We start from the raw sequence: 26,723 nt of genomic DNA, 5'->3' as shown, positions 1-26,723 counted from the left end.
GCGCCGCCGGGCCCGGCGCAAGCGCAGTGTGCACCGCGCGGCCGTTGGCGGGAGGCTGGGGCGGGATGGCAGCGGCGAGCGCCGAAGGAGCGGAGGAGGATTCGGATGGGGGAAGCGAAGAATTGGTGCTCACCCCGGCGCAGCTCATCCAAAGCCTGGAGCAGGTAGTCCCTGGGGCAGGGAAGAGCGGCGGAGCGCCGGACAGCTGGGGAGATGTGGGGAGCGGCAGAGCTGGGCGCGGGGCTTTCGGGGTCCAGGCCGCTGGGCTCGCTGGAGGAGGTGGGGAGGGCTGAGCTTCTGTCCTCTGCAGGGGCTGGGGTGTACAGCAGATGCGTTCTTCGCTTCATTGCTGTCTACAGCTACCTGAAGGGACATTGTAGCCAGGTGGGGGGTGGCCTCTTCTCTTGGCAACCAGCAACAGAACAAGGGGACACAGTCGCCTGGGGGAAGTATAGGCTGGATGTTAGGAGGAAGTTGTTGTCAGAGAGAGTGATTGGCATTGGAATGGGCTGCCCAGGGAGGTGGTGGAAGCACCGTCCCTGGAGGTCTTCAGGCAAAGACTGGATGAGGCACTTAGTGCCATGGTCTGGTTGGTTGGATGGGGCTGGGTGCTAGGTTGGACTGGATGATCTTGGAGGTCTCTTCCTACCTGGCTGATTCTGTGATTCTAAGTGTGCCTCCTTTCAGGCCTGGCTGAATGAGAAGTTTGCTCCGGAGCTGCTGGAGAGCAAACCTGAGATCATTGAGTGTGTTGTGGAGCAGCTGGACCACATGGTAGGTTCTGCAGGGCTAAGGTGGTGGTAGTACAGGCATGACCTTGTTGCCTGCTTTGTGAGGCAGATGTGCTTGAGCCCCTCTAGGACTACCAGAACTGTCTGCTTCTCAGACCCTGAGATAAGGCTCTTCTCAGTACCTTCTCTGAGCATCTCTCTGAGAGCTGGGAGATACAAGGAAACAGGATGTTTTTTGTCACCAAAAGCAACTGCCAGCTGGTTGTGGTTTTCCTGTGTGCAGACCTCATCTTTGTCTCTGTTTGTTTGACATTCCAGCTCTTTAATTTCTCTCTGTAGGAGGCAAACCTGAAACGGGCAAAGAAAGGAGACTTGAAGGTCAGCATTCACCGGATGGAGATCGAAAGGATCCGTTATGTGCTCAGCAGCTACTTGAGGTGTAGACTTGTGAAGGTAATGCTTGTTGTGCTGCCCAGGGTGTGAGAGTGACTTCAGGAGTGACTTTTTTTTACTGGCACAAGGCCTCCTGCTTCAGCAAAACACTTAAAGTTTGTGCTCTGTGTGCTCCAAAATACAACCCAAGTGAATTAATTCCTTGGACATCCCTTTCTGTTGGGGCTGAAGGAGCACAACTGAATGTTTGCACATCTTGCCTGGTTCCTACCACATTCAACAATGGTTGTGCAGCTTGGAGACCCCAGCTGATCATACCACTGTTAATTCAGGTGTGGGTATTTGGGCAGGCTTGTGGCTGGTGCACACAGCTAGGCAGCAGTGGACTGCTGCCTGCAGGGGAAGTGGGGATGGCATGCACTGAACTGCAGGCAGAGGTGTGTTACAGTCCCTGGGGTTTTGTTCCAATACCAGATAGAGAAGTTTTTCCCCCATGTCCTGGAGAAGGAGAAGTCTCGCTCTGAAGGGGAACCTTCCATTCTGTCACCAGAGGAGTTTGCCTTTGCTAAAGAGTGAGTATGTTTGGATGCATCTCCTTCCCTCCTCCTAGCTTACAGAACTCATCCCTGTGTTATGCTGAGCAGTTCTGGAGGGTGTTTGCCTTAGCTTTGCAGTAAGAATCACAGGTTTTACAAGGAGGTTTCTGAATGGACAAGGAGAAGAGTTAAAATAAAACAACTCTAAGCTGGTCACTGGGGCAAGCCATCAGTTTCCTGTGGGACCAGGAGATGTTGCTTGCTTGGCATTTTGAGTCATTACACTCCCTCAAATCTGTACTGGATGAAACCAATAAATGCTCAACGATTTGTTTCAGGTACATGGCAAACACAGAGACTTACTTGAAAAACGTGGCCCTGAAGCACATGCCACCCAACCTGCAGAAAGTGTCTCTCCTAAAATCAGGTGAGTGCACTCAGTATCACAATATCACCAAGGTTGGAAGAGACCTCACAGATCATCAAGTCCAACCCTTTACCACAGAGCTCAAGGCCAGACCATGGCACTAAGTGCCACATCCAGTCCTGCCTTGAACAGCTCCAGGGACAGCGACTCCACCACCTCCCCAGGCAGCCCATTCCAGTGTCCAATGACTCTCTCAGTGAAGAACTTTCTCCTCACCTCCAGCCTAAATTTCCCCCAGCATAGCTTGAGGCTGTGTCCTCTTGTTCTGGTGCTGGCCACCTGAGAGAAGAGAGCAACCTCCTCCTGGCTACAACCTCCCCTCAGGTAGTTGTAGACAGCAATAAGGTCTCCCCTGAGCCTCCTCTTCTGCAGGCTGCACACTCCCAGCTCGCTCAGCCTCTCCTCATAGGGTTTGTATTCCAGGCCTCTCACCAGCCTCATCACCTTTCATAGCATCAGGGTGTGGGGAAAGCCCTGGAGCAGCACCATGTGTAAAGGGTTGGTGCTCAGCAGAAGCAGAGATGAAGCAACCACAGTGTCACAGCACTGCTATGCTGTGTGGTTTGTGGCTCAGTGCTGCTGGTCCTGGCCATCAAGTCTGATGTTTCCTTAGAGAATCATAGAATGGTTTAGGTTGGAAGGGACCTCAAAGGTCATCCAGTTCCATCCTCCTGCATGGGCAAGGACACCTCCCACTAGAACAGGTTGCTCAAGGCCTCATCCAGCCTGGCATTGAACACCTCCAGGGAGGTTGTGGAGCACAGAATTACAGAATGTGAGATCACATTCTGTGATTCTGTGCTCCACAACCTCCCTGGGCAACCTGTTCTAGTGTCTCATCACCCTCAGTGTGGAAAAACCCTTTCCTAACATCTAGTTTAAATCTCCCCTCTGCCAATTTAAACCCATTACTTCTCATCTTGTCATTCCAAGACCTTGTCAATAGCCCCTCCCCAGCCTTCCTGTAGGCCCCTTTCAGATACTGGAAGGTGCAGTGCAGGCTCCCTCTGGTCAGAAGTGTTGTGCTCCCTTCCCTGGCCTTGCATTTGTGGTCTCTTGTGCCCCCATGTCCTGTGGAGGAGCACAGACGTTCACTGACTCATGCTCTGCACCCATTGTCTGCAGTGCCCAAGCCCAACCTGGACTCCTTTGTGTTCCTCCGCGTGCTGGAGCGGCAGGAGAACATCCTGGTGGACCCAGACATGGATGAGCAGAGGTGGGTGGGCACTTCCCCATGTGCCCCCTGATAATAAGGGGAGTACCAGGGGGTGGGGTGGAGTGTGGCAGGATGGGGAGGCAGCTGAAGGTGCTGTCACTCGTGTCTGCAGGGAGTACACCATCGACCTGGAGCAGGGCTCCCAGCACCTCATCCGCTACAGGACCATTGCCCCGCTGGTGGCCTCGGGAGCTGTGCAGCTCATCTGAGGGTAAGCAGTGAGTGTGGGGATGGGGCACTGTGGTGGGGTGGGGCCGGGGGTAGGGCTGGCAGCTGAGGACGGTGTTGTGCCTCAGGTCCTCAAGCCCCTTTCTGCTGCTGCCTTACTGGATCAGAGCCCTCATCCCTTCCCTGGTTCTCCCAGGTGAGGGCAGCTGTGTCACAGTACAGCTCTGCGGCCCCCTTCGGGTCCTCACGGAGGGACCAGTGGCAGCTCCTGGACTGGTTGGACAGAGGACATCTATTTGCAGGCTCTGCAAATAGCAGAGTGCTCTTTAAACCCACAGCTGTGTGTTCATTCCTGCTGCAGTTTAGCACTGTTGTTTAAATCAGTCTGCTGGGTGTAAACTGATTGGCCTAGTGGTGTGGCAACTGCTTGTGTAAACTCCACCTTCCACCAGCAGCTTTGATCTCATCACAGGGTCTGTGCAACCTGGGATGTTGTGCAAGTGACCAACTGCTCAGGGGTGAACTGGGTGGGGGGAATACTTCTGCACCATCTTTGCCACATGATATGTTGAGTGCAAAACCACCCCACATAAAGATACTTGCTGGCAGAGCAGATTCTGCTTCTTACAGAAGGAGCAGAAGGGAGTGAGAGTGTCTCTCCCTCTGTGTGAGGAGCAACCTCTTGGCACTCCTTTCTGCTGCCAGACCAAGGCTGACACGGGACACCTTGTAGTGTGAGTGGCTTTGCATGTGTGGTTTATAGCACTGCTAATGAATCCATTTAGGTAAAGAAGATTAAGTGCAGACGTTCAGAGCAGGCTGGGTTTAATCCTTAGGAATCAGTAGCACATACCCTTGCTACACCCCCGCCAGCAGGGCTGTGCATTGTGTCCTGCCCGTGTCCACATTCCAGGCAGCTCCACAGAGCTCTCAGCCAAAGTCATTGCTAATCTGCTGCTGCGGAAACGTGCTGCAGAAGAGCTGCTTGGATGGTGTCTGGGTGGCTTGTCTGGAAGATCTTCTCCTTGGCCTTATTGACTGAACAATTGCCCAGACAGCAAGGACTTGCCTCACTGCTGCATCTCACGTGGCTGCAGCCCTGGGAGCATAAGGGACTCCTGTCCTCTTGCAGCATCTGGACCTTGTCTGGATGTGAGTGTTTCCAGAGTGCCTTCAGTACAGCTCCTCTCGGGAGGCTGGCAGCTGGCACGTTAGCAGTGTCACCACAGGCCTTGCAGGGTTTCTGAAGATGCCTGGTAGCCTGAAATCAGTCAGGCTCGTAGTGTGAATAGCTTTGGCACAGCTGGAAGTGCTGCTGCTTCTGTTCTGTGCCTAAATACTGCAGCACTTCTGGAAGTAGGAGCAGCCTCTGCTAACACTGCCCCTGATGTGTCTGTAGTGGGGACAGGGCAAGTGTCCACAGTTCTGCTAAGAAGTGATGCTTTTGGCTTGTACCCAGCAGTCCATCTACATCAGTCTGTGCCTCTGGAAGAGAACGAGCAGGGCAGGAGCAGCTTTTCCAGCTTCCATGGGTTCTGCTGTAAAGCTTGGTCTCAAATACATCCCCTCTTCTCTGCTCCCTCCAAGGTGGAGATAGCTTTGGCTTACTGAGTGATTAGCTCTAAACCCAATGTAGGTAGATGATGAAAGAGGTCGTGAGGAGGGCACTGGTGGTGAGCTGTGATTTCCCAGCCTGAGCCGGATCTGCTCTCCTGAGTCCAAGAGAAAGGTGGGGCAAGTGGTTTCCTTGCTGGGAAGACTCTTTGGTGTCTGTGTGGACTTTCCTGTCACTGGAGTGAGGGAACAGGCACTGTAAGCCCGAGGGGATGTGATGAAAGGGTGGTTCTCAGAAAGCCAGTGCATCCAGCTCCTGGTCACCCACAGATTGCTGTCCTGCTGCTCCCCAGGCAGGAGTGTCTGGCCAGCAGTGACACCAGTGACATGTGTCCTTCTAGGGCATGGTGCTGCTGTGACTGTTCTGCTCCTCTTTCTGTTCTTGCTGGCTGAGGCTGGGGCTGAACCCCAGCTTTGTGCCACCCTGTGCTGGGTTCAAGCTCACTTGTGGCCATCCTGTCAGAGCTGCCTTGCCTTGCACTGGAGATGCTGGGGGACAGTGATGGTGGAAAGAGATGTAAAACACTGATGGGCTGTGTCCTGAGCTGATGGAAATCTGTGCTGTCAGCAGGAACCATCAGGGCTGCTTAAGGTAAATGGCTAGACAGCTCCGGGAGATTAGCGGGCTGGGCAGGGCAGGGCGGCGCTGATCTGATCTGGGCGACAGCCGTTCCTGTCAGGGAGTCACATGTGAGCGGAGCAGCGAAGGTGGTGGTGAGTGGGACACCACCGCTGCCTCGCCTGCTCCAGTGGCAGTTTCTTTTCTCGGCTTTTCCCTGCTGCTCCTCCCGCCTCAGCTCGCTTCGCAGCCTCGGCACGGCTGCAGCCAGGAGCGTTACCGGCAGGGAGAGCAGGGTCTCGGTCCCCGGGGCTTGTGGCTGGCTCGGTCCTTGTGCCCTTTACACCCGGGGGCTGCGCCGGGGGTGAACAGGGCCGGGGGCGGGGCGGCCCCGGGGCGTGTCCCAGGCACTGATTGGCTGCCGCCGGGGCCGCGGAGTGTCCCGGCCGGCGGCGCTCCCACGGCCCCATTCATCGCAGAGCGGGCGGGACGCGATGAGCCGCGGCGAGTGAAGCGGGCGGGGGCGGGCGAGGGGAAGCCCGGTCCGGCAGCCGGGGTACCCCACTTAGACCGCCTCATCACCTCTGGGCTCTTCCAGGTGTGCTGTGCCAGGGCAGGTGCCCCTCCAGCTATGCCCGTGGACCTGGCCGTGCGGCTCTGCCTGAGCCATTCGCCCCCCATCTGCAAGCTGCTCAACTCCTACGAGGAGCTGCGAGGCAACCGGGGGCACAAACCCCTCCGCTCCTGCCTCAACCAGAAGCTGAAAGCAGAACCCGAGCCTGAGCGGCGAGACAACACCAAGAGCTCCAGGGGCCAGAAGAAGAAGAGGGTCGTGTTTGCTGACATGAAGGGGCTCTCGCTGACGGCTGTCCGCTTCTTCTCAAAGATCGAGGAGGACCTCTGTGACTTGCAGCATGCCCTGTCTGACCTGGCCTCCTTCCGACCCAGGCCACGGGACGCACGCCCAGAAGCCTGCAGGTATGTGCTGGACTTCCCACAGCCCTCTGCAGACTACAGGACTTTCCGCAGCCGCCTGCACAGCAACCTGGTCTGCCTGGAGAGCTGCTTGATCCAGGACCGTGTCCTGTCTGGGACGGTGAAGGTCAGAAACATCGAGTACGAGAAGCAAGTGATGGTCCGCATCAGCTTCGACGGCTGGAAGAGCTTCCGAGACGTCTCCTGCCAGTACATGCACAGCACCTATGGCTCAGCTGACACAGACATCTTCTCTTTCGAGCTTGTCCTGCCCAAGCCATCGCTCTCCTGCAGAGCCACCGAGTTCTGCATCTCCTTCCACTGTGGACAGAAGATCCACTGGGACAACAACCAAGGGAGGAACTACAGGATCTGCCACATGGGCACGGCCCACCCTCCTTCTCATGCTGTGAAGAGTGCCAGTGGGGCGTGGGAGCATCTTGGCACCTCTCGGGCTGCTGCCCTGGTCCTGTCTCGCCTGCAGACCTGGCGGCGGTCGGAGGCCCGGGCTCCCTATTGGTAGGAAAGCAGCCTGTAGAAGAGGTGTGAATCCCTTGCACACCCTGGCTGTGCGGCAGGGATCTCGGGGGAGGGGTCAGCTACAGAAGATGATGCTGAGAGCTTCTTTAGCGCTGGTGGCTGCTGCTGTGCAAGCAGCTGCTCGCCTCTGCTGAAGCCTCTTCACTGCTGTTGCCAGGCACAGTCTGGAAGCTGCTAGTTGGTATAACTCCTGCCTGTGGGTTCTCAAAGCGGTGCAGTCACCAGGGTAGGGGAGTGAGAGCCCGTGGACCGCGTCCCTATCCGTTGGCTGCATGGGATGGGAGCTGCCGTGCGAACCGCGGAGTCCCGGTGCTGGCCAAGTGCCTTGTGCAGAGCTGCTGCGGCAGGGTCCTGCTGCACTGCTACCCACGGTGCTGCAGCCGTGGCATGGCAGCCCACCAGTGAATCTGCCCAGCCGAGCGCCTCTGGCCCCAGGAGGGCTCTCCGCGGGGGAAGGGAGCGCGCAAGCCAGCGGGCTGGGCGCAGCGGGGGCGCCTCGGTCGTTCGTGCTGTAACGGGGAGTTAATAAAGTGGCAGCTCTTTGTGACTCCTGCCTCTGCCCGGGCCGGGGCTCCTACCGGGGCCGGCGAGCGCCGTCTGCCGGCGGTGAGGAGAAACGCAGTGCGCCTACGGGCGCGGCCCCGCGGGCGGCGCGATGACGTCAGGTTACGCAGAGCGGGGTGGGGGCGCGCACGGCACGTGGCGGGGGCGGAGCCGGGGCCCGGCGGCAGCGGAGGCAGCGGCAGGTGAGTGCGCGACCGGCCCGGTTCGGTTCGGTTCGGCCCGGCCCGGTCCTGTCCTGCCGGCTCTGACCCGGTGCCCCCCCCACGGCCCCAGCGTCTCGCCTGCCCTAACGGGCCTCGGGCTGCTGCGCCCGACGGGGCTGGGGCAGCAGGGCAGGGCCTAGCCGCGGACCGTTACCCGGTGCCCGCCTCGGGGATCGTGGCCTCGCCTGGAGCGGTCTGCGCCGCAGCGCCCTCCCGCGCCGGGTACGGTTCGGCCCGGCCCGACTCCCTGCGCGGTCTGCCGCGCCGCCCCCAGTGCCGCAGCACGGCCCCTGCCGCTCGGCCCGGGGCGGAGGAGCGGTGCTGTGCTTGCTCGGCCCTTCGGGACGTGTCCCCGTACCCCCTGCCGCAGCGGGCTGCCGGCGGGAGCGCGCCCCGCGGAGCGTCCGCGGCCCGACCCGCGCACAGCGGCCGAAGGTCGCCCTGCCGACCTCCGACCCCGCCGTGTCTCGCTGCGCCACGCTTCCCGTGAATAAAGCTGGGAGCGAGGCTCGCCGCTGCCGCCGCGCTCAGCTCCCTTGGCAGCGGTTCCCCCGCGGCCGGCGGGTGCGGAGCATGAATCCGCAGCCTGGAGGCAGCCAGCGCGGGGTGCGATCGCTGCTCCTGCCCCTGGGCGGCCCGGCGGCGGGGCTGGCCGGGCGCTCTGCCAGCCCGGGGGCGGCGGCAGCTGCGTCCTGGCCGAGCCGCCGCGGCTGTAGGCAACAGGCAGGACTGCTTGTGCTGGCCCGGGGCTCGGTACTGGCGGCTGCCTGCCCCGACGGGCCACCTGCGGGTGACACAGCGGAGGAGTGCAGTCACCGGGCCCCGCTCCGGTGGCCGGTCTGACCAGTCTGCCCGCACGAGGCCTGGCTTTGGTGGGTGACAGCTCTGACACAAAGCACAGTCACACGTGTGGCTCACAGCAGCCTCTCCCAGGACGTGCTTTGTGCCGGCGTGTGCCTGCCTCTGAAGCACGAACGATGTCCTTGGCGTTACCGGTGCAGCAGCGCCGAGCCAGCCGCTGGCACACGCCACGCAGGGCAGGCAGAGGACCTTCCCGGGCCCTCCTCTGTCCCTCTTAAATCCCATCCTCAGTATGACAATTAGCCAGGTGAAGATGGCATCCAGAGGGAAGTCTTCCTTGAGCCATCTCTTCCCAAGAGCCTTGGTTGACCTCGTACATGCCCTGGCTGTAGTGCCAGCTGCCTGTCCTTTGAGAGATCCCTGTGCCCCAGTGCATGCCACTGTGGTTGCTCATCGCCAGTCACTCTGCCCCGGGGCTGACCTCCTTCCTGGCCTGCTTGCGAGGCTGCCCGTGACCCGGGATGAGCTGTTGCAGAGGAGCAGAGGAAGTGATGCCTACCCAGGAATCTGGGCACCTGGCTGGCTCAGGGCTCTCGGATGCCTCTGAAGTGAGAGGTGGTCAGGAGGCCTTTGTCACGAGCAGAGGTTTTCTGTCACTCCTTTGGCTCCCTTCCGGTACTTTGGGCCTGATTGCAGTCCTGGGCTCTAGGTGTGGTTCCACATAAGTCCAGCTGAGGTGCAGATGATGGGAAAACACAGGACGAGTGGCAGCAGGAGCTGACTGCCAAGCCTGCGACAGTGCCAGGCAGTGGCTGGAGCACCACTCTGAGTCTGCTGTGCCTCAGGAGCTGCTCTGGGTGTTGAAGCCTGCATTCCAGGTTTCAGAGCCCACTGTCCCTGGCCTCTTGCCACCCTCTCTGCGCTGACGTCTCGGAGCTGCGTGACTCGCCTGACTTGGGTTTCTCTTTCCTCCGCTAGTGCTGGTGGCATGTGAGTGCCTCGTCTGCCAAGAAGCCAACTCGTTGTTTGAAGAGCTTCGTTGGTGTCTGTAACCACCCTCCAGCGTGAGTGGGTGCCAGGGGCATCCAGAATTAAACTCGTTCCAGGCGTCATGCGAGGAGCTGCGCTAGTGCCCGTGCCCTCCCGGAGGCAGCAGTAATAGCTCCTGCCAGCGTCACCTCCCTCCAGCTCCTCCAATGCAGGCTCAGGGATGGACTCCACCTTGTCCCCGTGAGGAGACTCTGCATGCTCTCAGCAGTCAGAAAGGGATTCTGCTGCCAGCTTATTCACAAGCTGCCCCACGGCAGGACTTGCTCAGCGGTGCCTTGGGAGGATCTCCATTCACACACTCGTGTCACAGTGGTGCCCGCTGCGTGCCTATGGAGGAACCTCTGTGTGTGTTCTGTCTTCTCTGAGCTCCTCAGCCCACGCTGTCCGAGCTCACCTGGACTTCTGGCAGACTGTTTGCTTGTTTCCCAGCTGCTCTCCCTGATCCTGTAGCGTTCCCTCTCTCGCAGAGCCCCAAAAGGATGTGAACTTTGGAATGGGGTCTGCGAGCAGGCTGTGGACTCGGCGCACGTGTGAGGCTGCTGCTGAGTAACAGGAGTGGGGAGAGCTGTGGGCAGCCCTTCTGACTGGCTGCAGGGCACCAGCCTTGCCTGGGCCCTTCACCATGTTCCTCCTGCTCCCCTTTGACAGCCTGGTTGTTAATCTGTTGGGGATTTCCATAACTGTCCTCTTCACTCTGCTGCTGGTTTTCATCATCGTGCCAGCAATTTTTGGAGTCTCTTTTGGCATCCGCAAGGTTTACATGAAAACTTTGTTGAAGATTTTTCAGGTGAGTCCTTTGTGCCTTTGTTTGGATGAGACTTAACAAGGCCAAGGCCAGGGTTCTGCACTTTGGCCACGACAACCCCAAGCAGTGCTACAGGCTGGGGACTGAGTGGCTGGAAAGAAGCCAGGAGGAAAGAGACCTGGGGGTACTGATAGAGAGTAGGCTGAAGCTGAGCCAGCAGTGTGCCCAGGTGGCCAAGAGAGCCAATGGCATCCTGGGCTGCATCAGGAACAGTGTGGCCAGCAGGACAAGGGAGCTGCTTCTGTCCCTGTACTCAGCACTGGTACACCTTGAGTACTGTGTCCAGTTCTGGGCCCCTCAATTCAAGAGAGAAGTTGAGGTGCTGGAAGGTGTCCAGAGAAGGGTGACAAAGCTGTTGAGGGGCCTGGAGCACAGCCCTGTGAGGAGAGGCTGAGGGAGCTGTGGGGGTGCAGCCTGCAGAAGAGGAGGCTCAGGGCAGAGCTCATTGCTGTCTACAACTACCTGAAGGAACACTGTAGCCAGGTCGGGGTTGGGCTCTGCTGCCAGGCAGGCAGCAATAGAACAAGGGGACACAGCCTCAAGTTGTGCCGGGGAAAGTCTAGGCTGGATGTTAGGAGGAAGTTGTTGTCAGAGAGAGTGATTGGCATTGGAATGGGCTGCCCAGGGAGGTGGTGGAGGCACTGTCCCTGGAGGTGTTCAGGCAAAGACTGGATGAGGCACTTAGTGCCATGGTCTAGTTGACTGGATAGAGCTGGGTGCTAGGTTGGACTGGATGATCTTGGAGGTCTCTTCCAACCTGCTTGATTCTATTCTGTTCTGTTCTGTTCTGTTCTGTTCTGTTCTGTTCTGTTCTATTCTATTCAGATTTTTCTGTGCTTACAGGGCTCTTGTCAAGTGTGGCTGTGCTAGAAGAGAGGGCTTTGCCCCTCACCAGAGAATTACCAGTGACTGGGGGTGGGTTTGTTGGTGACCTGCTGGTGCCAATGGCCTGTTTGGGTCAACTCAGCCAAATGCAGTTTTGTAGAATCACAGAATGGTTTGGGTTGGAAGAGACATCAAAGATTATAGAATGGTTTAGGTTGGGAGAGACCTCAGAGCTCATCTAGTTCCAATCCCCTGCCATAGGCAGGGACATCTCCCACTAAAACAGGTTGCTCAAGGCCTCATCCAGCCTGGCCTTGAACACCTTCAGGGAGGTTGTGGAGCACAGAATCACCCAATGTGGTCTTTGATCTTTGATCACGTTGGGTGATTCTGTGCTCCACAACCTCCTGGGTAACCTGTGCCAGTGTCTCCCTACCTGCACTCCCAAGAATATCTTCCTAATGTCCAGTTCAAATTTGCCCTCTTCCAGTTGCCAGGCCTCTGTCTGTGGGCTGTTTTTATCTGTAATTAATCCAGCCAGACTTCAAGTGAAGGAGTGGAGTAGTGTGAGGTGCAGGTGGGAGCTGTTGATGTGCCAAGAGGTGTGTGCTGGATGGGGTTAATGTCCCAGGCAAGGCACTGCTGTTACAGTTTGATATGGAAAGAAGCCAAATGGGGTGTGGGGTGTGATGAGGAGGGACAAAGCTGCTGTTACCAGGCTACTCCTCTCCAGGATATGTTTGAGCAAAGCAAAAGCAGGGGGGCTAAGGCAGGACTTTTTGTACTGCAAGTCCCAAGTGGTCTGTGGCTAGAACTCAAGGCTCTTAACACTGTTCTCTCCCAGAGTGCTGCTGAGCCCAGCAACCATGTCAAGACCTGCAGCCTCTAAGGACAGCAACAGCCTTTGCTGACCCTCTTGGCATAGGGAGGCCAAGTGGAATTTTCCAGCTTGGGGTCATGCTGTTCCCTTGCCTGCCTTTGGCAGATTGATTTTATGGACAGCCAACAACTCTCCTTGCAGCAAGCCCCTGGCAAGACCAGAATTTTTGCAGCTCCTAGTAAGTGAAACCTACACCACCAAACAGGAGCATGAAGGGTGTGCCCTGTGCTCAATAGAGAGCTTTTAGGGTCTTAAACGTTTGAGTTGAAACTGCTGAAGGATTTTTGGCACAGCTGCTGCTGCTGGAGCAGGGCTGGTGTTCCCCAGGGGTATCTCTTCTGGCTGACTTGGGAATCATAGAATCAACCAGGTAGGAAGAGACCTCTAAGATCATCCAGTCCAACCTAGCACCCAGCCCTAGCCAATCAACCAGACCATGGCACTAAGTGCCTCATCCAGTCTTTTCTTGAACACTTCCAGGGATGGTGACTCTACCTCCCTGGGCAGCCCATTCCAGTGCCAATCACTCTCTCTGCCAACAACTTCCTCCTAACATCCAGCCTAGACTTCCCCCTGGCACAACTGGAGACTGTGTCCCCTTGTTCTGTTGCTGCTTGCCTGGCAGCAGAGCCCAACCCCACCTGGCTACAACCTCCCTTCAGGTAATTGTAGACAGCAATGAGCTCTGCCCTGAGCCTCCTCTTCTCCAAGCTAAACACCCCCAGCTCCCTCAGCCTCTCCTCACAGGGCTGTGCTCCAGGCCCCTCACCAGCTTTGTCACTCTTCTCTGGACACCTTCCAGCACCTCAACATCTCTCTTGAATTGAGGAGCCCAGAACTGGACACAGTGGGCTGTGTTCCAGGCCCTCACCAGCTTTGTCACCCTTCTCTGGACACCTTCCAGCACCTCAACATCTCTCTTGAATTGAGGGGCCCAGAACTGGACACAGCACTCAAGGGGTGGCCTGACCAGTGCTGAGTACAGGGGCAGAAGAAGCTCCCTTGTCCTGCTGGCCACACTGTTCCTGATACAGACCAGGAAAGCAGCCCTGGAGCTCTTCAGTCTCCTTCCAACAGCCTGAGGTGCAAATGGGAGGACCTTGGCCTCTGGGCATGGATGTCTGACTTGAAATTTAGTGGCTGAACTGGGACAAAAAAATCGTAGCAAGTTTGGTTCATCTGAAATGGAACTGCTCTGAAAGTAGCAGGTTTGGTTCATCTGAAATGGAACTGCTCTGAATATAGCAGGTTTGGTTCATCTGAAATGGAACTTTTCACTTCATTTTTGTTTGTTTTTCCTTTCCTCCATTCAGGAATGTTTAATTTTAACACTTATTTTGATGGGTAATTGTGAAACTGTTTTTTTTTTTCCTGCAAAGACTTCAAAGTCTCTTTCAGCTTTTATCAAAGAATCTTTGTGGTAGTTGAGAGAAGGATTCTGGCACAGCTGCTCATGGACTGAGTGGAAAATTGGCTCACTAGGTTTGGCCACTCAGAATTGTGGCTTTGGGGGAGCATTATTTACCCAAGAGGTTTTTCCAGCTGCAGTGTTGTGGATTTCAGCCAGAGGGGCAGCTCCTGAGTCTGACAGCTTCAGCACATTCAGGGCCTGGGCTGGTGGCTGCTTGCCTCTGGTGGTGGTGACAGAGACCTGCCCATTGCCTCCCCTGAAGGAGTCTGGGTTTGCTGCTGCCCCAGTCAGGGTTAGGGCATTCTGGGCTTGCCAGGGATGCCTTCTCTCTGGGCTGCCCAGCTCCTGCTAGGTCAGAGCTCCTCTTCTGAGCTATGGAATGGCAGCATCTAGACAGCTCCTGCAGTTCCGTCTGCTGGCAGTGGAGGCTGCCGGGTGAGCTGCACACCTGTAATGCAGTGTGAGGCTGAGAGGGTTACTTGGAGGGCAAGGAAGAAAGGCCAGAAATCCAGTGTGTGTGGTGCCCTTGAGAATCAGCTGAGCATTACTGCTGTGGAGAACAGATAGGCTGGGCATAGGATTTGGCAGCCAGAGAGCTGTCTGAAGGTGCTTGCTGGTGCTGCTTGAGATGGATTGGTGAGCTGAGAAGCAGCAGCAGCTGTTAGCTGAGCTGGGAGGGAATCATCCCATCATAAGCCTGGTGTTTTTAGCAGCAGCCTGGAAAAAACAGTCTTTGCTTTGAGCTTGGAAGAAAAGAGGACTGAAAAATAGCAGCAGTGCCATGGTTGGCTTCCTGTGCAGGAGTCCATGCAGAAACTGCAACCCAGTGCCTGGTGCAGCAGAACCACCAGGACTCAGGCTGCAGGAGACCTTGCTGTGCCATCTCACCACTGAGCACTCTGGCACTGCTTGCTTCCTGCTGGGCCTCTGCTGTGCAGGATGGCACACAAAGGTGTGCCCACCATGGCTGTCGGGTGCCCATGCTGGTCACCTCCCCTCCACTTCTGCCTCGCTTGAGCTGTGTTCATCACTCACTTGTTCAGCTCTTTACAGAGCCCTCCTGCTCTAGCCCCATCTTCTCCTCTTCACTATGGTCTTCCCAGAAAGCCAGCTGCAAACCAGGGGTGGCCTGAAGTGGAGCTGCAGGCCTCACCAGTCTCGTTTGCCTGTCTCTTGCAGTGGGCGACGCTGAGGATCGAGCGAGGTGCCAAGGAGAAGAACCATCCCCTCTACAAGCCCTATGCCAATGGTAGGGTCCTGCATATGCAGTTCAGAACTCTTTCTGGGAGGTGGGGGGGAGCATGGTCTTGTCCAGGCAGCTGAGGCATTCTGGCAGTCCTCTTCCATGGGGATGGATCGGAGGGAGCTGTAGAGAGCTGCACTGCATGAGGAGAGCACCCAGGAAGTGCTTCCTTCTAGCCAGCTGTGCCTGTCTGGACTGGAGAAAGGAGGGTGGCTGAGTGAGGGCTCTGGCCCCTGGCTCTTTGAGCTGTCACATCACACTGGGCTCAGAGCTGCCTGGCACCCTGCAGGCATCATTGCAAAGGAGCCGACGTCGCTGGAAGAGGAGATCAAGGAGCTGCGGCGGAGCGGCAGCGGCAAGGCCCTGGACACCCCCGAGTTCGAGCTCTCAGACATCTTCTACTTCTGCCGCAAAGGCATCGAGACCATCATGGATGATGAGGTGACCAAGAGGTTCTCAGCTGAAGAGCTGGAGTCCTGGAACCTGCTCAGCAGGACCAACTACAACTTCCAGTACATCAGCCTGCGCCTCACTGTGCTCTGGGGCCTGGGCGTGCTCATCCGCTACTGCTTCCTCCTGCCTCTCAGGTGAGTGCTGCTGCAGGGAGCCCCTGCCCAGCTGGTGCTGGCAGCCTGTGCCCACTGCAGCAAATCAGCTGGTTCCCAAGCCCCACAGACCCTGCTCAGCCTGGTGCACAGGGCCTGTGACTGCTTGTGCTAGCTTGTAGCTTCCCTCTCTCTGCAGGATAGCCTTGGCCTTCACTGGCATCAGCTTGTTGGTGACTGGGACTACAGTGCTGGGATATTTGCCAGCTGGGAGGTGAGTTCTTGGAGACCTCCCTGTGCAGACCTGAAATCTTCTGCAAGGCCTGTCCATTCTGCCCCTTGCAGACAGGGCAGGTGGCACCTGGCACCTGTAGCTCCTCAGGAGGAGACACTGCTGTGTCTTTTTGAACAAAGGGCCCAGGTGTGGGCTCTAAGCCAGTGCTTGGCTCTGAGCTCTGAAAGGAAAAATAAAAGGAAGAAGGACATGGAACTGTTGGAGTGGGTCCAGAAGAGGCCACGGAGATGATCAGAGGGCTGGAGAACCTCCTACGTGGGGCAGGCTGAGAGTTGGGGCTGTTCAGCCTGGAGAAGACTCCAAGGAGACCTTAGAGCAGCCTGAAGTGGCTCCAGGAGAGCTGGGGAGGGACTTTTGACAAAGGCTGAGAGTGACAGGGCAAGGGACAGTGGCTTTGAGCCAGGAGAGGGGAGGTTGAGAGTGGAGAGGAGGAAGAAATTTTTGGCAGTGAGGGTGGGGGAGATGCTGGCACAGGTTGCCAGTGGCTGCCCCCTCCCTGGAGGTGTTCAGGGCCAGATTGGATGAGTCCTTGAGCAACCTGGGCTGGTGGGAGGTGTCCCTGCCCAAGGCAGGAGGTTGGAACTGGATGATCTTTAAGATCCCTTCCAACCCAACCTGTTCTGTGATAGAGAGCAAGGGTCAGAGTTTGCTTCTCTTGAGTTAAGAGTCGCTGGTCCTAAAACCCAGAGCAGGACATGTGGCTGCAGGAGAGCTGTGATGCTCTGGTTGGGTCTCGTGGCCTGGGGTGGTGGGGCTGGGTGGCAGCATTCCAGGGGAGATGGCAGAACTGTGGCATGCTGGTGTCTGTCCTGGGCTGCAGGTGTAAGGAGTTCCTGAGCAAGCATGTGCACCTGATGTGCTACCGGATCTGCGTGCGCGCCCTCACCGCCATCATCACCTACCACCACCGGTAAGGGCACTGCTGCAGCCTGGCCCCTCCACAGCTGCTCCATGCTCTGCCTCTTGCAGGCCTCACACTTGGTTCCTCTGCCCTCACTGGCACCTTTGTTTTGCCTTTAGAGAGAACAGACCCCGCAATGGAGGCATCTGTGTGGCCAATCACACATCCCCCATCGATGTGATCATCCTGGCCAGCGATGGCTACTACGCCATGGTAAGGGCTGCACCCAGCCCTGCTGCCAGGGCCTGGCCACCTCTGGGTGGGGAGCAACCAGCATGTGGCATGGGACAAGGAGTAGGCCACAAGAGGCTTCTGAGCATGCAGAACTGCTTGTCCTTGCATGACCTCACAGGGCCCCCTCTGATGCTGTGCCTTGCCGTGTGTGGCTTCCTAGCAAGCTTGGCTTGGGACTTGGAGCACCAGGGATCTCTGGGCACTGCTTTGCCAGTAGAGCTTTGGGCTTTGCTATCCATGGAAGAGCAAAGGACGTTCCCAGCTGAACCTCCAGCAATGTGGAAAGCTCTTGGGGTTTGCTGCTTCTGTTCTCCCAGTCTGAGCCTGGGACTTTCCTTCCTCTTAGCCTTTCCAGGGCAGTGGTAGAAAGATGAACCTCCCCTTGGTGGTGAAGCTGAGAGCTGAGTTGGCTTTCCTGTGTCCCCAGCTCATGTAACTTGTGTCTTGTCCCATTCAGGTGGGTCAGATCCACGGAGGGCTGATGGGTGTGATTCAGAGAGCCATGGTCAAGGCTTGCCCCCACGTCTGGTTTGAACGCTCTGAGGTCAAAGATCGTCACCTCGTCGCCAAAAGGTCTGGCAGCTGCTGGGGAAGGGTCTGCAGCCTGTGCAGGGAGGGCTGCCCACTGCTTGTGGGCAAGGACACTGCAGTGCCTCATGGTACTCGGAAACTGTGCCACTGTTGCTGGCACCCAGGTGGTCCCTGGTGCCTGCAGGGCAAGGGCTGTGTGCTGTGCAGATGGGCAGTGGTAGCTTCTGTGCCCTAACTGGTGCCACTCCTGTCTTTAGGCTCACAGAGCATGTCCAGGACAAGAGCAAGCTGCCCATCCTTATCTTCCCTGAAGGTGAGCTGTGAAGAAGGTGCCAGACAGGCACACTGGGCCTCTGTTCTTCCCTTCTTGTGCAACCAAGGGCATCCAGACCCTTCTGTGAGACACTGAGGACATTGCACCTTCAGTGCTGGCTGAACCCAGAGTGTGTCAGTCAGGTCTGTGATGTGCTGGTGGCACATCCCCTGCACACCCAGACCAGGTGCTGGAGTGAGTGCCAGGGGCAGCTTCTGGGTGCCCGTGGCCCAGGCCTGAAGTGTACAGCTCAGACTTCTGAACCACCTTGCCAAGGGAAGTTGATAAGATTTTGCTTGCTTCTTGCAGGAACCTGCATCAACAACACCTCTGTGATGATGTTCAAAAAGGGGAGCTTTGAGATTGGAGCCACAGTTTACCCTGTAGCCATCAAGGTATGAGAGGGCAAATGTGGCCCCTGAGAGCTCAGTGCTGGCAGCCCAGTCTTGGCACTGCTGGGCCAGCAGCCTGGTCTGAGGGGGAGCTGAGCCCACTCCATGCTCTGGGAGGCCTGGCCTAGATCTGGGCTTGGGGTGGGACTTGGAGTGTCAGGGGAGGGCTCAGCCACTGCCAGGCTTCCCTGAACTCTTCTGCCTCCACAGTACGACCCCCAGTTTGGAGATGCCTTCTGGAACAGCAGCAAGTACGGCATGGTCACCTACCTCCTGAGGATGATGACGAGCTGGGCCATCGTCTGCAGTGTCTGGTACCTGCCCCCAATGACCAGGCAGGTGAGTGAGGAGCTCCTGGCTGTGCTGTGCTGCTCTGCTGCCCGTTTGTCCCTCTGCTGCTGCTGACTGCTGTCCTTCTGTCCCAGCCCGAGGAGGACGCGGTCCAGTTTGCCAACCGAGTGAAGTCAGCCATCGCCAGGCAGGGAGGCCTTGTGGATCTGCTCTGGTGAGTCCAGGCTGGTGCCAGGGTTCCTGTGGGCTGTAGAGCTGAGTTGTGGCCTGTGCTGGGCAGAGCAGGCCTGTGCAGAAATGGAGATAGACCCTGCCTGTGCCCTCCAAAACTGCTCTGCTGTAGCAGGGACTAAAGTCTTTGCTTCTGCTGTGTGTGTTGGGCTGCAGGCCTTGATTCTATGGTTCCAGCTTGTACTGAGATGCCCTGGCTCTGACTGGCTGCTCAGCAAAATGGGTTGGACTTGGGAACTTCCTTTTTCAGGCACTGAGATCTTCAGAGCCTGACAGGCAGAGGGCCTGTAGTGATATCAGAGCAGCTCACAGTTCTGCCACAGCTGCCATGTTGAGGATAGTGTGGGGTCATGGGCAGAGCTCCTGGCAGAGCAAGGTGTGAAAGTAACCTCCTGGGCACAGCTGGTCTACAGTGTGGCCTGGCAGCAGACAGTACAGGTGCAGGTGTCCAGCTGTCAAGGGAGCTCTGACCTGCTCCTGTTCAGCAGCCCCAGCTGAAGTTTCAGACAGTGCAGGCCTGCAGCTCCTCTGACAATATGACTCTCTCCCCAGGGACGGAGGACTGAAGAGGGAGAAGGTGAAAGACACATTCAAGGAGGAGCAACAGAAACTCTACAGCAAAATGATTGTAGGCAACCACGAGGACCGGAGCCGCTCCTGAGCCCTCTGCGGGCAGCACTGTTCCTGGGCCTGGCCAGAGCCCTCTGCCCCCAGCACAAGCCAGGGCTTGTCTGCAGCAGCTCTGAACCCTTGGACTTTGGCTGCTGCAGAGCTGCTTGGACTTGCCCCTTCATCCTCTGGCTCTTCTTTCCCAGAGGCACTGTTACTGCCCAGAGCCTTTGGGCCCTGGGCAGCTCTTGGCAGCGATGCCTTCTCGTTACTGTTACAGTGAAGCCCCTTGCAGGGGCAGTATTAAATGAAACACTTCTGGTGTCAGATGCTTCCATGCGGTGTTTGCAGGCCCAGGAGCAGGACTTGGTGTGTTCATGTGCTTGTGCCAGGCACAGGACTGCCATGGCACAGGAACTGGGGAGCTGCACTCACGTTGGGTGCCTCAACAACCAGGGCAGTCTTCATCAGCCTGTGCCTCTCGTCTGCAGCACCAACCCTTTAGGAGCTGTGTCTGATCTCAGGCCATTTCCAGCTTTACTTCCAGAAGGAAAAACCTTTCCTTTTCCTTTCACCACCCTGCCATAACCTGACTCAGACCATTGCTTCTCCAGCTTCTGCTGGGGTTCCTCAAGCAGTGAAGATCATCGTTCCTGGAGGCCTCCCTCTGTCTGCTGGAACTGCAGGCTGCCAGGCAATTGTCACTGGTGGGGCAAGTGGAGCTCTTGTGGAACCCATTTGTGCTATGTTGGGAGCCCAGGGTGGGAAGGAGAGCCAGAGATTCCATGGCCAGGGCAGGAGATCCCCTTCCAAATTGCTGAGGGAAAGGGGATCTGACCCTGTTGGGCACCAGCAGGCACAGAGATCATGTCAGTTTGTTGCAAGGAAACTGCAGTCTTGTGCTGGAGGTGTTGGCTCTTTCAGTAAGCCAGCATTCTTCCCAGGTACTTCCCAGTTTTCCTTACATTCCTGCAGCCTTTAGCATCTTCATTGGGTCCTGCTGCAACTTGTTCCAATCCCTGACCACTCTTGCAGGAAGGACTGGGCTGAGGCCATGGGCTTTGCTGCTTGCCTGGGCAGGGTTTCCAGCCTCTGCTTCACCTTTCCTAGCCAGCAACACATTCCCAAGCACATTTCCCATCCTCCTGGGCTATGCACCCAGAGCTCTTGTATCTGGGAGGGTTACTGGCAGTGCCTTCAGGCCATACAAACACCCCTAGGCAGTCCCTGCAGAGCCTGAGCAGGAGCCCTCCCCAGCACAGGCATCACCACGCTCTGGTGCCTGTAGCAGCACCCCTGGATATTCAATCACAGAATGGTTTGGGTTGGAAGGGACCTCTAAGATCACCCAGTTCTACTCACTGCCATGGGCAGGGACACCTCCCACCAGAGCAGACTGCTCAAGACCTCATCCAACCTGGCCTTGGACATGTTAAGATTGACATTGAGGTACTGGAACATGTCCAGAGAGGGGTGATAAAGCTGGTGAGTGGCCTGGAGCACAGCCCTGGGAGGAGAGGCTGAGGGAGCTGGGGGTGTGCAGCCTGCAGCAGAGGAGGCTCAGGGCAGTGCTCATTGCTGTCTGCAGCTGCCTGAAGGGAGGCTGTAGCCAGGTGGGGTTGGGCTCTTCTGCCAGGCAGCCAGGGACAGAAGAAGGGGACACAGCCTCAAGTTGTGCCAGGGGGAAGTATAGGCTGGATGTTAGGAGGAAGCTGCTGGCAGAGAGAGTGATTGGCATTGGAATGGGCTGCCCAGGGAGGTGGTGGAGTCACTGTCCATGGAGGGGTTGAAGACAAGCCTGGCTGGGGCACTTAGTGCCATGGTCTGGTTGTTTGGCTAGGGCTGGGTGCTAGGTTGGGCTGGCTGAACTTGGAGCTCTCTTCCAACCTGGCTGATTCTGATTCTATGATTCTACATCCAGGGAGAGGGCATCCACAACCTCCCTGGACAACCTGTGCCAGTGTCTCCTCACCGTCAAGAATCTCTTCCTGCTATGCAGACCCAGCTGCAGCTGCCCACAGCTCTTCCACTCACAGCTCGCTCCCCCAGCCCTCATCCCCAACACTCTGCTGATACCCAGGAGCTCTCCCTGCCTGCCCAGCTCCGCAGGACTCCCAGCTGCCCTGCCCGGGGACCGTCCCGGGCGGTGCCGCGCAGCAGGCAGGGAGCCGGCTGGCCAGGTTAGGAGGCACACATCCATCTGCGCTCGGCTCCCCCTCCCCGTGCCCCTAGTCAATACGTCTCTCTTCGATGAGAAAGTTAATAAATTTAGCTCTAGATTAAAAGTATCGATCATTTCATTTGTAACCCATAAATAACGGGGGGGGCCAGCGGGCGGCCCGCGGGGTAGGGGCTGCCGCCTCCGGCTGCAGTAGCCATGCAGCCCGCTGGGGCCGGGGGCCCTCATATGCATTCTGCCCGGATGCTGGCATTGATTTGCTATTAGTCTCCACGCACCACCCAGTAGCACATCATTCCCGGGGCTGCTATTAATGGCCTTTTGATAAATAATCACTTGTAAGTCAATAAATTTTTATTAAGGAGTGTGGCGCTTTGATGTATGGAAATCCGAGGGGGTTTGTCTGGGAGAAAAGGGATGCGGAATTGAAGCGGAGCCGCGATCCATCTGCCTGCCAGCCTGCCCTGCCCGCCCTGCCTGCCAGCCCTGCCGGCCCCAGGCAGCCTGCACACTACCTCCCCTCCCCCCCCCCCCCCCCCGCCCGGGCACGCTGCTGAGGGGCATAGAGTTTGGTTTGGCAAAGCTCGCTAAGGTCATCCAGCCCCAACCGCCGTGGCCACCACTAAACCATGGCCCCAAGCGCTGCGTCCACACCAGCACGCCCTAGGGTCTGGGCTGCCTGGGGATGGGCACCCCCTGGCGTTTTGAGATGTGATTTAGTGGATGCGGTGGTGCCAGGCTGATGGTTAGGCTCGATATCAAAGGGCTTCTCCAACCCAAAGGACTCTGATTTTGTGCAAACAGGAGCCCTGGGCAGGCTGCCCAGAGGAGTGGTGAAGTCTTCATCTCTGGAGACTCTCAAGCCCTGCCTGGATGCCTTTCTGTGTGACCTGGCCTAGGTGATGCTGCTTTGGCAGGGAGGTTGGACTCCAGAGCTCCCTTCCAGCCACTACCCTGCTGCGACTGACCCTGTGAAGGCAGGCATGGGGAGCACAGAGCTGGCCCCCACTGACCAGGCTCCACACACCCTGATGATGGGACCCTGCCACTGGCACAGCCGAAGTGACTGCTGCTGTGCGCATGGGCAGCAGGAGGAGCGGCAGTGGGGCAGTGCAGGGTGGTCCTGCCTGCTGCCCCGGGCCCTGCCTGGAGCAGCACTGCTGGGGGACGCTTCCAGCTGCGAGGCTGCAGGGGGCAGCCAGGCTGCCGCTGCGATTTGTCACTCTCCCCAGCTGCAGCAGGCCCTTTGCCACCTGCTTTATTTGTCTCCCAGCCCTGACGTGGCATCGGACAGGTGTTAAACTACTTAATCACTTTAAAATTGTTTTAATTTTCTGTTTTGTATTGATCTGCACAGCACCAATTAATCAGCTCACTGGACCAGGCAGTTAGTACATTAAAAATTGTCAGCCAGGCTGGGCAGCTTAGAAAATGTCAAAAAAATACCCCAGCAGCAGCAGCTCCTCACTGCTGTGCTGCCCACGGGCACTGACGTGGCTCTCCCAGCCCTGCCACGGGGCTGGGGCATGCAGCCTCCCTCCCAGCCCCACGCAGGAGCTGCCCTTGTGAAAGGTGCAGCAGCTCTGCCACCCATCACCGTTTGTCCTCTCCAGGCATCAGAGGCTGCTGAGGGGGAAGAGTTGGAGCCCCACGCTATGGGCTGGGTGGGGGAGGTCAGTTCCTGAACCCTGGGAAAGTGCTGCCGAGCAGGAGGGCTCCTTGTAGAGCTCCCCCCAAGCCCAGTGCATGGCAGCAGGTGAGAGATCGGAGAGGACTTGGAGCCAGCTGTGGGCCCCGGAGCCCGGGAAGGGAATGGTCTGCAACATCAGGTTGTTGCTTCAGGGGTGCTTTTGGCCATCCCCAGGGGTGCCCTTGGCCACCAGCCTGTCCTCAGAGGCTGCCTGCAGCCACAGGGAGAGGCAGCTTGGATTGCAGCCCCAGCACCTCCTCAGCGCCTGTGCCATGCTGCTAATCAGTCCATGCCAGGCCAGCAGCACCTTATCTGCTATCGATTTCCTCCCGAGACGCTGCCAGGCTGTTTGCTCACACCTGCCTGGCACTGAGCTGGCTCTCGGTGAACAACGACCCAGCATGCCAGGCCCCAGCAGCCTGCCTGTGCCAGCAGGAGCTCCTCCCAAGTGCCTGGGCACAGGTGACCCTCTGTGGCACCCACCAGTGGTGCAAGGCTGAGCTAGGAGCAGCCAGGGCAGGGGGAGGCAGAGCTGCGTGCAGAGGCGTGTGGGGGTGCAGCATGGGGTGGGGGGGGCCTGGCAGGCTGGCAGGCAAACACAGCAGGGCTATTGATGCCACATTAATCCTCCAGCCCGACAGCTGAATGGGCTCTCACTCACACCGCTAAGATAAATGATATTTATTTGCTGCTAAGAGCTTCCAACAAGAGGCCCCAACGAGTGACTTTTGAACCAGCTCCTCTGCTGCCGGGGCACGCCCAGAGCCCGGTAAAGCCTGGGAAAGGTCCCCAGGGCTGCCCCGCTCCTGCAGGCTCTTTCTGCCCCCTACACAGCACCATAGCCGCGGCCCCTTCTGCTGCCTGGCACGCAGCCCCTGCCCCGTAGATGCTGTCCCTTCTCTGGCCCAGCCTCAGCAGGGGCACCCTGGACCGAACGCCCACGAAGCAAGCGCTGGGACTTGGCTGGGGCTGGGACCTTTATTTCATCAATGCCGAGGGCACGGCCGTGCCTGCTGCTGCCCATGCCTGCTGCCCCAGCCCTGCGAGCCACGATCCCTGGGCAGGAGCCATCTGGAGCGGGGCGGCACCTGTCCCATCCCCGCAGCCGGGCACCTGCTGGGGGAGGGGGGGGGGGGGGTCGCTGCCCTGGCAGGGAGTGGGTGGCTGTGCCAAGCACCCAGGGCCGGTCGGGCTGTGCTGTGCTGGCACTCAGCCGCTGTGCGTGCCCAAGCCCAGCACGGAGAAGGCCGCGCGGTGCTTCCTCAGCAGCAGCCGAATCTTCTCGTCATCCGAGTCGGGGTCCAGCGGCTTGTTGTATTCGTCGTCCTCGGTCTCAGAGGCTGCCCGCTCTCCGCCAGAGCCCCCCACCCGCTGCGAGGATGAGGAGGGCTCCAGGGCGCTCTTCTTCCTCCATTTGGTCCGTCGGTTCTGGAACCAGACCTGCCACCCCGCCGGGCCCGGCCCCGTTAGCAGCCAGCGTGCCACGCACCCCAGACCCTGCGGGCACCGCCACTCACCTTCACCTGCGACTCCGTCATGCCAAGGGAATACGCCAGCCGCGCTCTCTCGGGCCCTGCCAGGTACTTGGTCTGCTCGAAAGTCTTCTCCAGAGCGAAGATCTGGTGCCCCGTGAAGGTGGGGCGAGTGTGCTTCTTCTTGTGGATGCCGTCGGGCAGGTGTGTGGGCGCTGCAGGGCAGGAGCAGGGAGGTGGGCGAGCGCCTGGGCACTGCGGCGCACAGCTCGGGGCAGCTCTGCAGTTCCTGAGCACAGCACCATGCACCCACCAGCCCTCAGCACCCACACAGTCCCTCCACGAGGCTTCTCCTCCAAGTTAAAGCCACAGCTTGGCATCAAGGCTTCAGCCCCGTCCCAGGAGGGCTGAGCTGCTTCCTGTGCCAGTCCCACAGAGCCAGAGCTGGGCTGTGCACCTCCTGCTCTGAGGCAGCACTGAGAGGGGAAACACTGTTAGCAGCAGTAAGTGACCCCAGAGCCATGCTGCACTGGCAGCATTGTGCCCCCATGCCCCACACCTTGCAGGATGCATGATGGGGAGGCAGGCAGAGCTGTTTGGCTCTGGCTGTGCCCAGAGTGGGCAGCCAAGCTGCCTGCCCTGTCTGCTCCAAGAGCATCACCTGGAGAAGGGGAAAGGGGACTGAGGCTGCCAGTGCTGAGCACCTACACCCAGCCTCATGTGACATTGCATGCACCCATCCCACTCTCTGGCAGGGCAGAAACACCCTCTGCAATCCCCCCGCCAGCTCCTCATTGGGTAGGCAGTGCTGCCAACCCAGAGCTGGCCATCCTGCCTCTCTGCCCTGAACTGGGCTAGGCACTGACCCCACTGAGGCTGCTGGAGGGATGAGAGATCTCTGGGATGAGAGGCTCTGCCTGTCCTTGCCAGCTGTAGCTAGCTTCAGGGCCAAGCAGAGCTCATCTCAGCCACTGGAGCCACCCCTGCTCTTCAGCCAAAACCTCTGTGGCAGGTTGGCAGCTCTGGTGCCGGAGCCATTCCCACTGTCCTGGGGCAGTGCCCAGCCGTGCCTTGCACAGGGTAATGGAGAAGATGAGCCCCTGCCATAGTGCTGATGGGCTGGGGCTCTGCAGGGCACCCACCACCTGCAGTACCCCCTCACCACCCACCCGGCCCGGCCCCGCTGTACTTACGGCCACCGCACTGCCGCCCGCCCCGCCAGTCTGGGGCTGCCTCTGCCCAGCAGCTGCGGCCCCGCGGGAGGAACTCGCCACCAGCCTTGGGGAGGGTCCCCACCTGGGGTCCGTAATAGACGCCCGGGGAGCTCAGTCCGTTAAATCCACCTGCGTGGGGGTAGCCGGGGAGGAGGCTGCTGTTCGGCGTCGCTGCGGGCCGGCTGAGGATGTCAGAGATGCCATGAGGGGTGCCAGCGGCCAGCTGGGCACCAAGCCCAGGGGGGCCCAGCTTGTAGAAGGAGCTCTGCACCGAGTACTGGCAGACAGGTGCCTTGGCCTCAGGGAAGGGGCCCAGCGAGGGGCCGTTGAGCAGGAAGGTGCCTGGCAGGTTGGTGTCCATGGCTCTGATGCCAAGGTGGACCTCAGAGCCCAGCTCCTCGGAGGTGCGATGGCCAGCCCATGCCCACCAGCTCAGGGGCTACTGGGGGCCTGTCTGCTCTGTCCAGAGGGCACCTGGCTGGCTTTGAGACCCTGGCAAGGTTGGCCAGGGGGCCACAGCCTGGGCAGGAGAGTGGCCACGGGCAGAAGCCCTGGCTGACCCCACCGAGATGCCACCAGCACCGGACCCTCAACTTGGGTTGGGAAGCGCCAACATTTCTCTGATAAAGACGAGTGCCATTAGAATACGCAGCCCCCATTGGCCGGGCGGCCGCAGCCAGCGCTCCCATTGGCCGAGTCTCCGCGGCCTCGGCTGCCATTGGCTGCGCCACGGAGCCAGCCCGGGATTGGCCCGGCCCAGACAAATTGCGCTTTGAAAGCCGGCGGCGGGGGACGCGGAGCTGGACCGGCTGGGCACGGAATGGGATGGACCAGGTTAGACCGGGACGAGACGGGATGGGATGGAGCGGGGAGGGGGCGGGAGGG

General features: G+C 58.5%; 4 protein-coding genes across 5 annotated transcripts; 3 read left to right on the top strand and 1 right to left on the bottom strand.

Moving 5' to 3' along the window:
- The first annotated feature begins 3 nt into the window (after window positions 1–3).
- Window positions 4–5,057, top strand: GINS4 (GINS complex subunit 4). 2 transcript variants are annotated; one of them, XM_064175751.1, is made up of 8 exons: window positions 4–164; window positions 688–774; window positions 1,071–1,184; window positions 1,599–1,696; window positions 1,999–2,087; window positions 3,213–3,303; window positions 3,416–3,514; window positions 4,934–5,057. In XM_064175751.1, exons 1-7 carry the CDS (start codon window positions 66–68, stop codon window positions 3,510–3,512), a joined length of 675 nt encoding a protein of 224 aa, XP_064031821.1. In that variant the 5' UTR covers window positions 4–65; the 3' UTR covers window positions 3,513–3,514; window positions 4,934–5,057. The 2 variants fall into 2 exon arrangements, with proteins under 2 accessions (XP_064031821.1, XP_064031820.1); XM_064175750.1 differs by having other exon boundaries at window positions 4,931–5,057.
- Window positions 5,058–6,275: 1,218 nt separating this feature from the next.
- LOC135192524 (protein phosphatase 1 regulatory subunit 3C-like) lies at window positions 6,276–7,706 on the top strand. The gene has a single exon (XM_064175741.1). The coding sequence runs from the start codon at window positions 6,276–6,278 to the stop codon at window positions 7,140–7,142; it is 867 nt and encodes a 288-aa protein (XP_064031811.1). The 3' UTR covers window positions 7,143–7,706.
- Window positions 7,707–10,399: 2,693 nt separating this feature from the next.
- Window positions 10,400–19,610, top strand: GPAT4 (glycerol-3-phosphate acyltransferase 4). Its single transcript, XM_064175723.1, has 12 exons — window positions 10,400–10,564; window positions 14,878–14,947; window positions 15,231–15,528; window positions 15,686–15,760; window positions 16,602–16,691; window positions 16,802–16,895; window positions 17,374–17,489; window positions 17,705–17,760; window positions 18,070–18,155; window positions 18,363–18,491; window positions 18,578–18,657; window positions 19,227–19,610. Exons 1-12 carry the CDS (start codon window positions 10,400–10,402, stop codon window positions 19,333–19,335), a joined length of 1,368 nt encoding a protein of 455 aa, XP_064031793.1. The 3' UTR covers window positions 19,336–19,610.
- Window positions 19,611–24,051: 4,441 nt separating this feature from the next.
- Window positions 24,052–26,386, bottom strand: NKX6-3 (NK6 homeobox 3). Its single transcript, XM_064175745.1, has 3 exons — window positions 25,818–26,386; window positions 24,670–24,839; window positions 24,052–24,592 (listed from the first exon to the last, which is right to left on the bottom strand). The coding sequence occupies exons 1-3, from the start codon at window positions 26,197–26,199 to the stop codon at window positions 24,362–24,364; spliced, it is 783 nt and encodes a 260-aa protein (XP_064031815.1). The 5' UTR covers window positions 26,200–26,386; the 3' UTR covers window positions 24,052–24,361.
- Between the last annotated feature and the right edge of the window lie 337 nt (window positions 26,387–26,723).

Source organism: Pogoniulus pusillus, chromosome 42 (assembly GCF_015220805.1).
Source record: "Pogoniulus pusillus isolate bPogPus1 chromosome 42, bPogPus1.pri, whole genome shotgun sequence".
NCBI classification, from domain to species: domain Eukaryota; kingdom Metazoa; phylum Chordata; class Aves; order Piciformes; family Lybiidae; genus Pogoniulus; species Pogoniulus pusillus.
The sequence above is the reverse complement of the archived record's forward strand: the minus strand, read 5'-3'. Positions and strand labels throughout refer to the sequence as shown.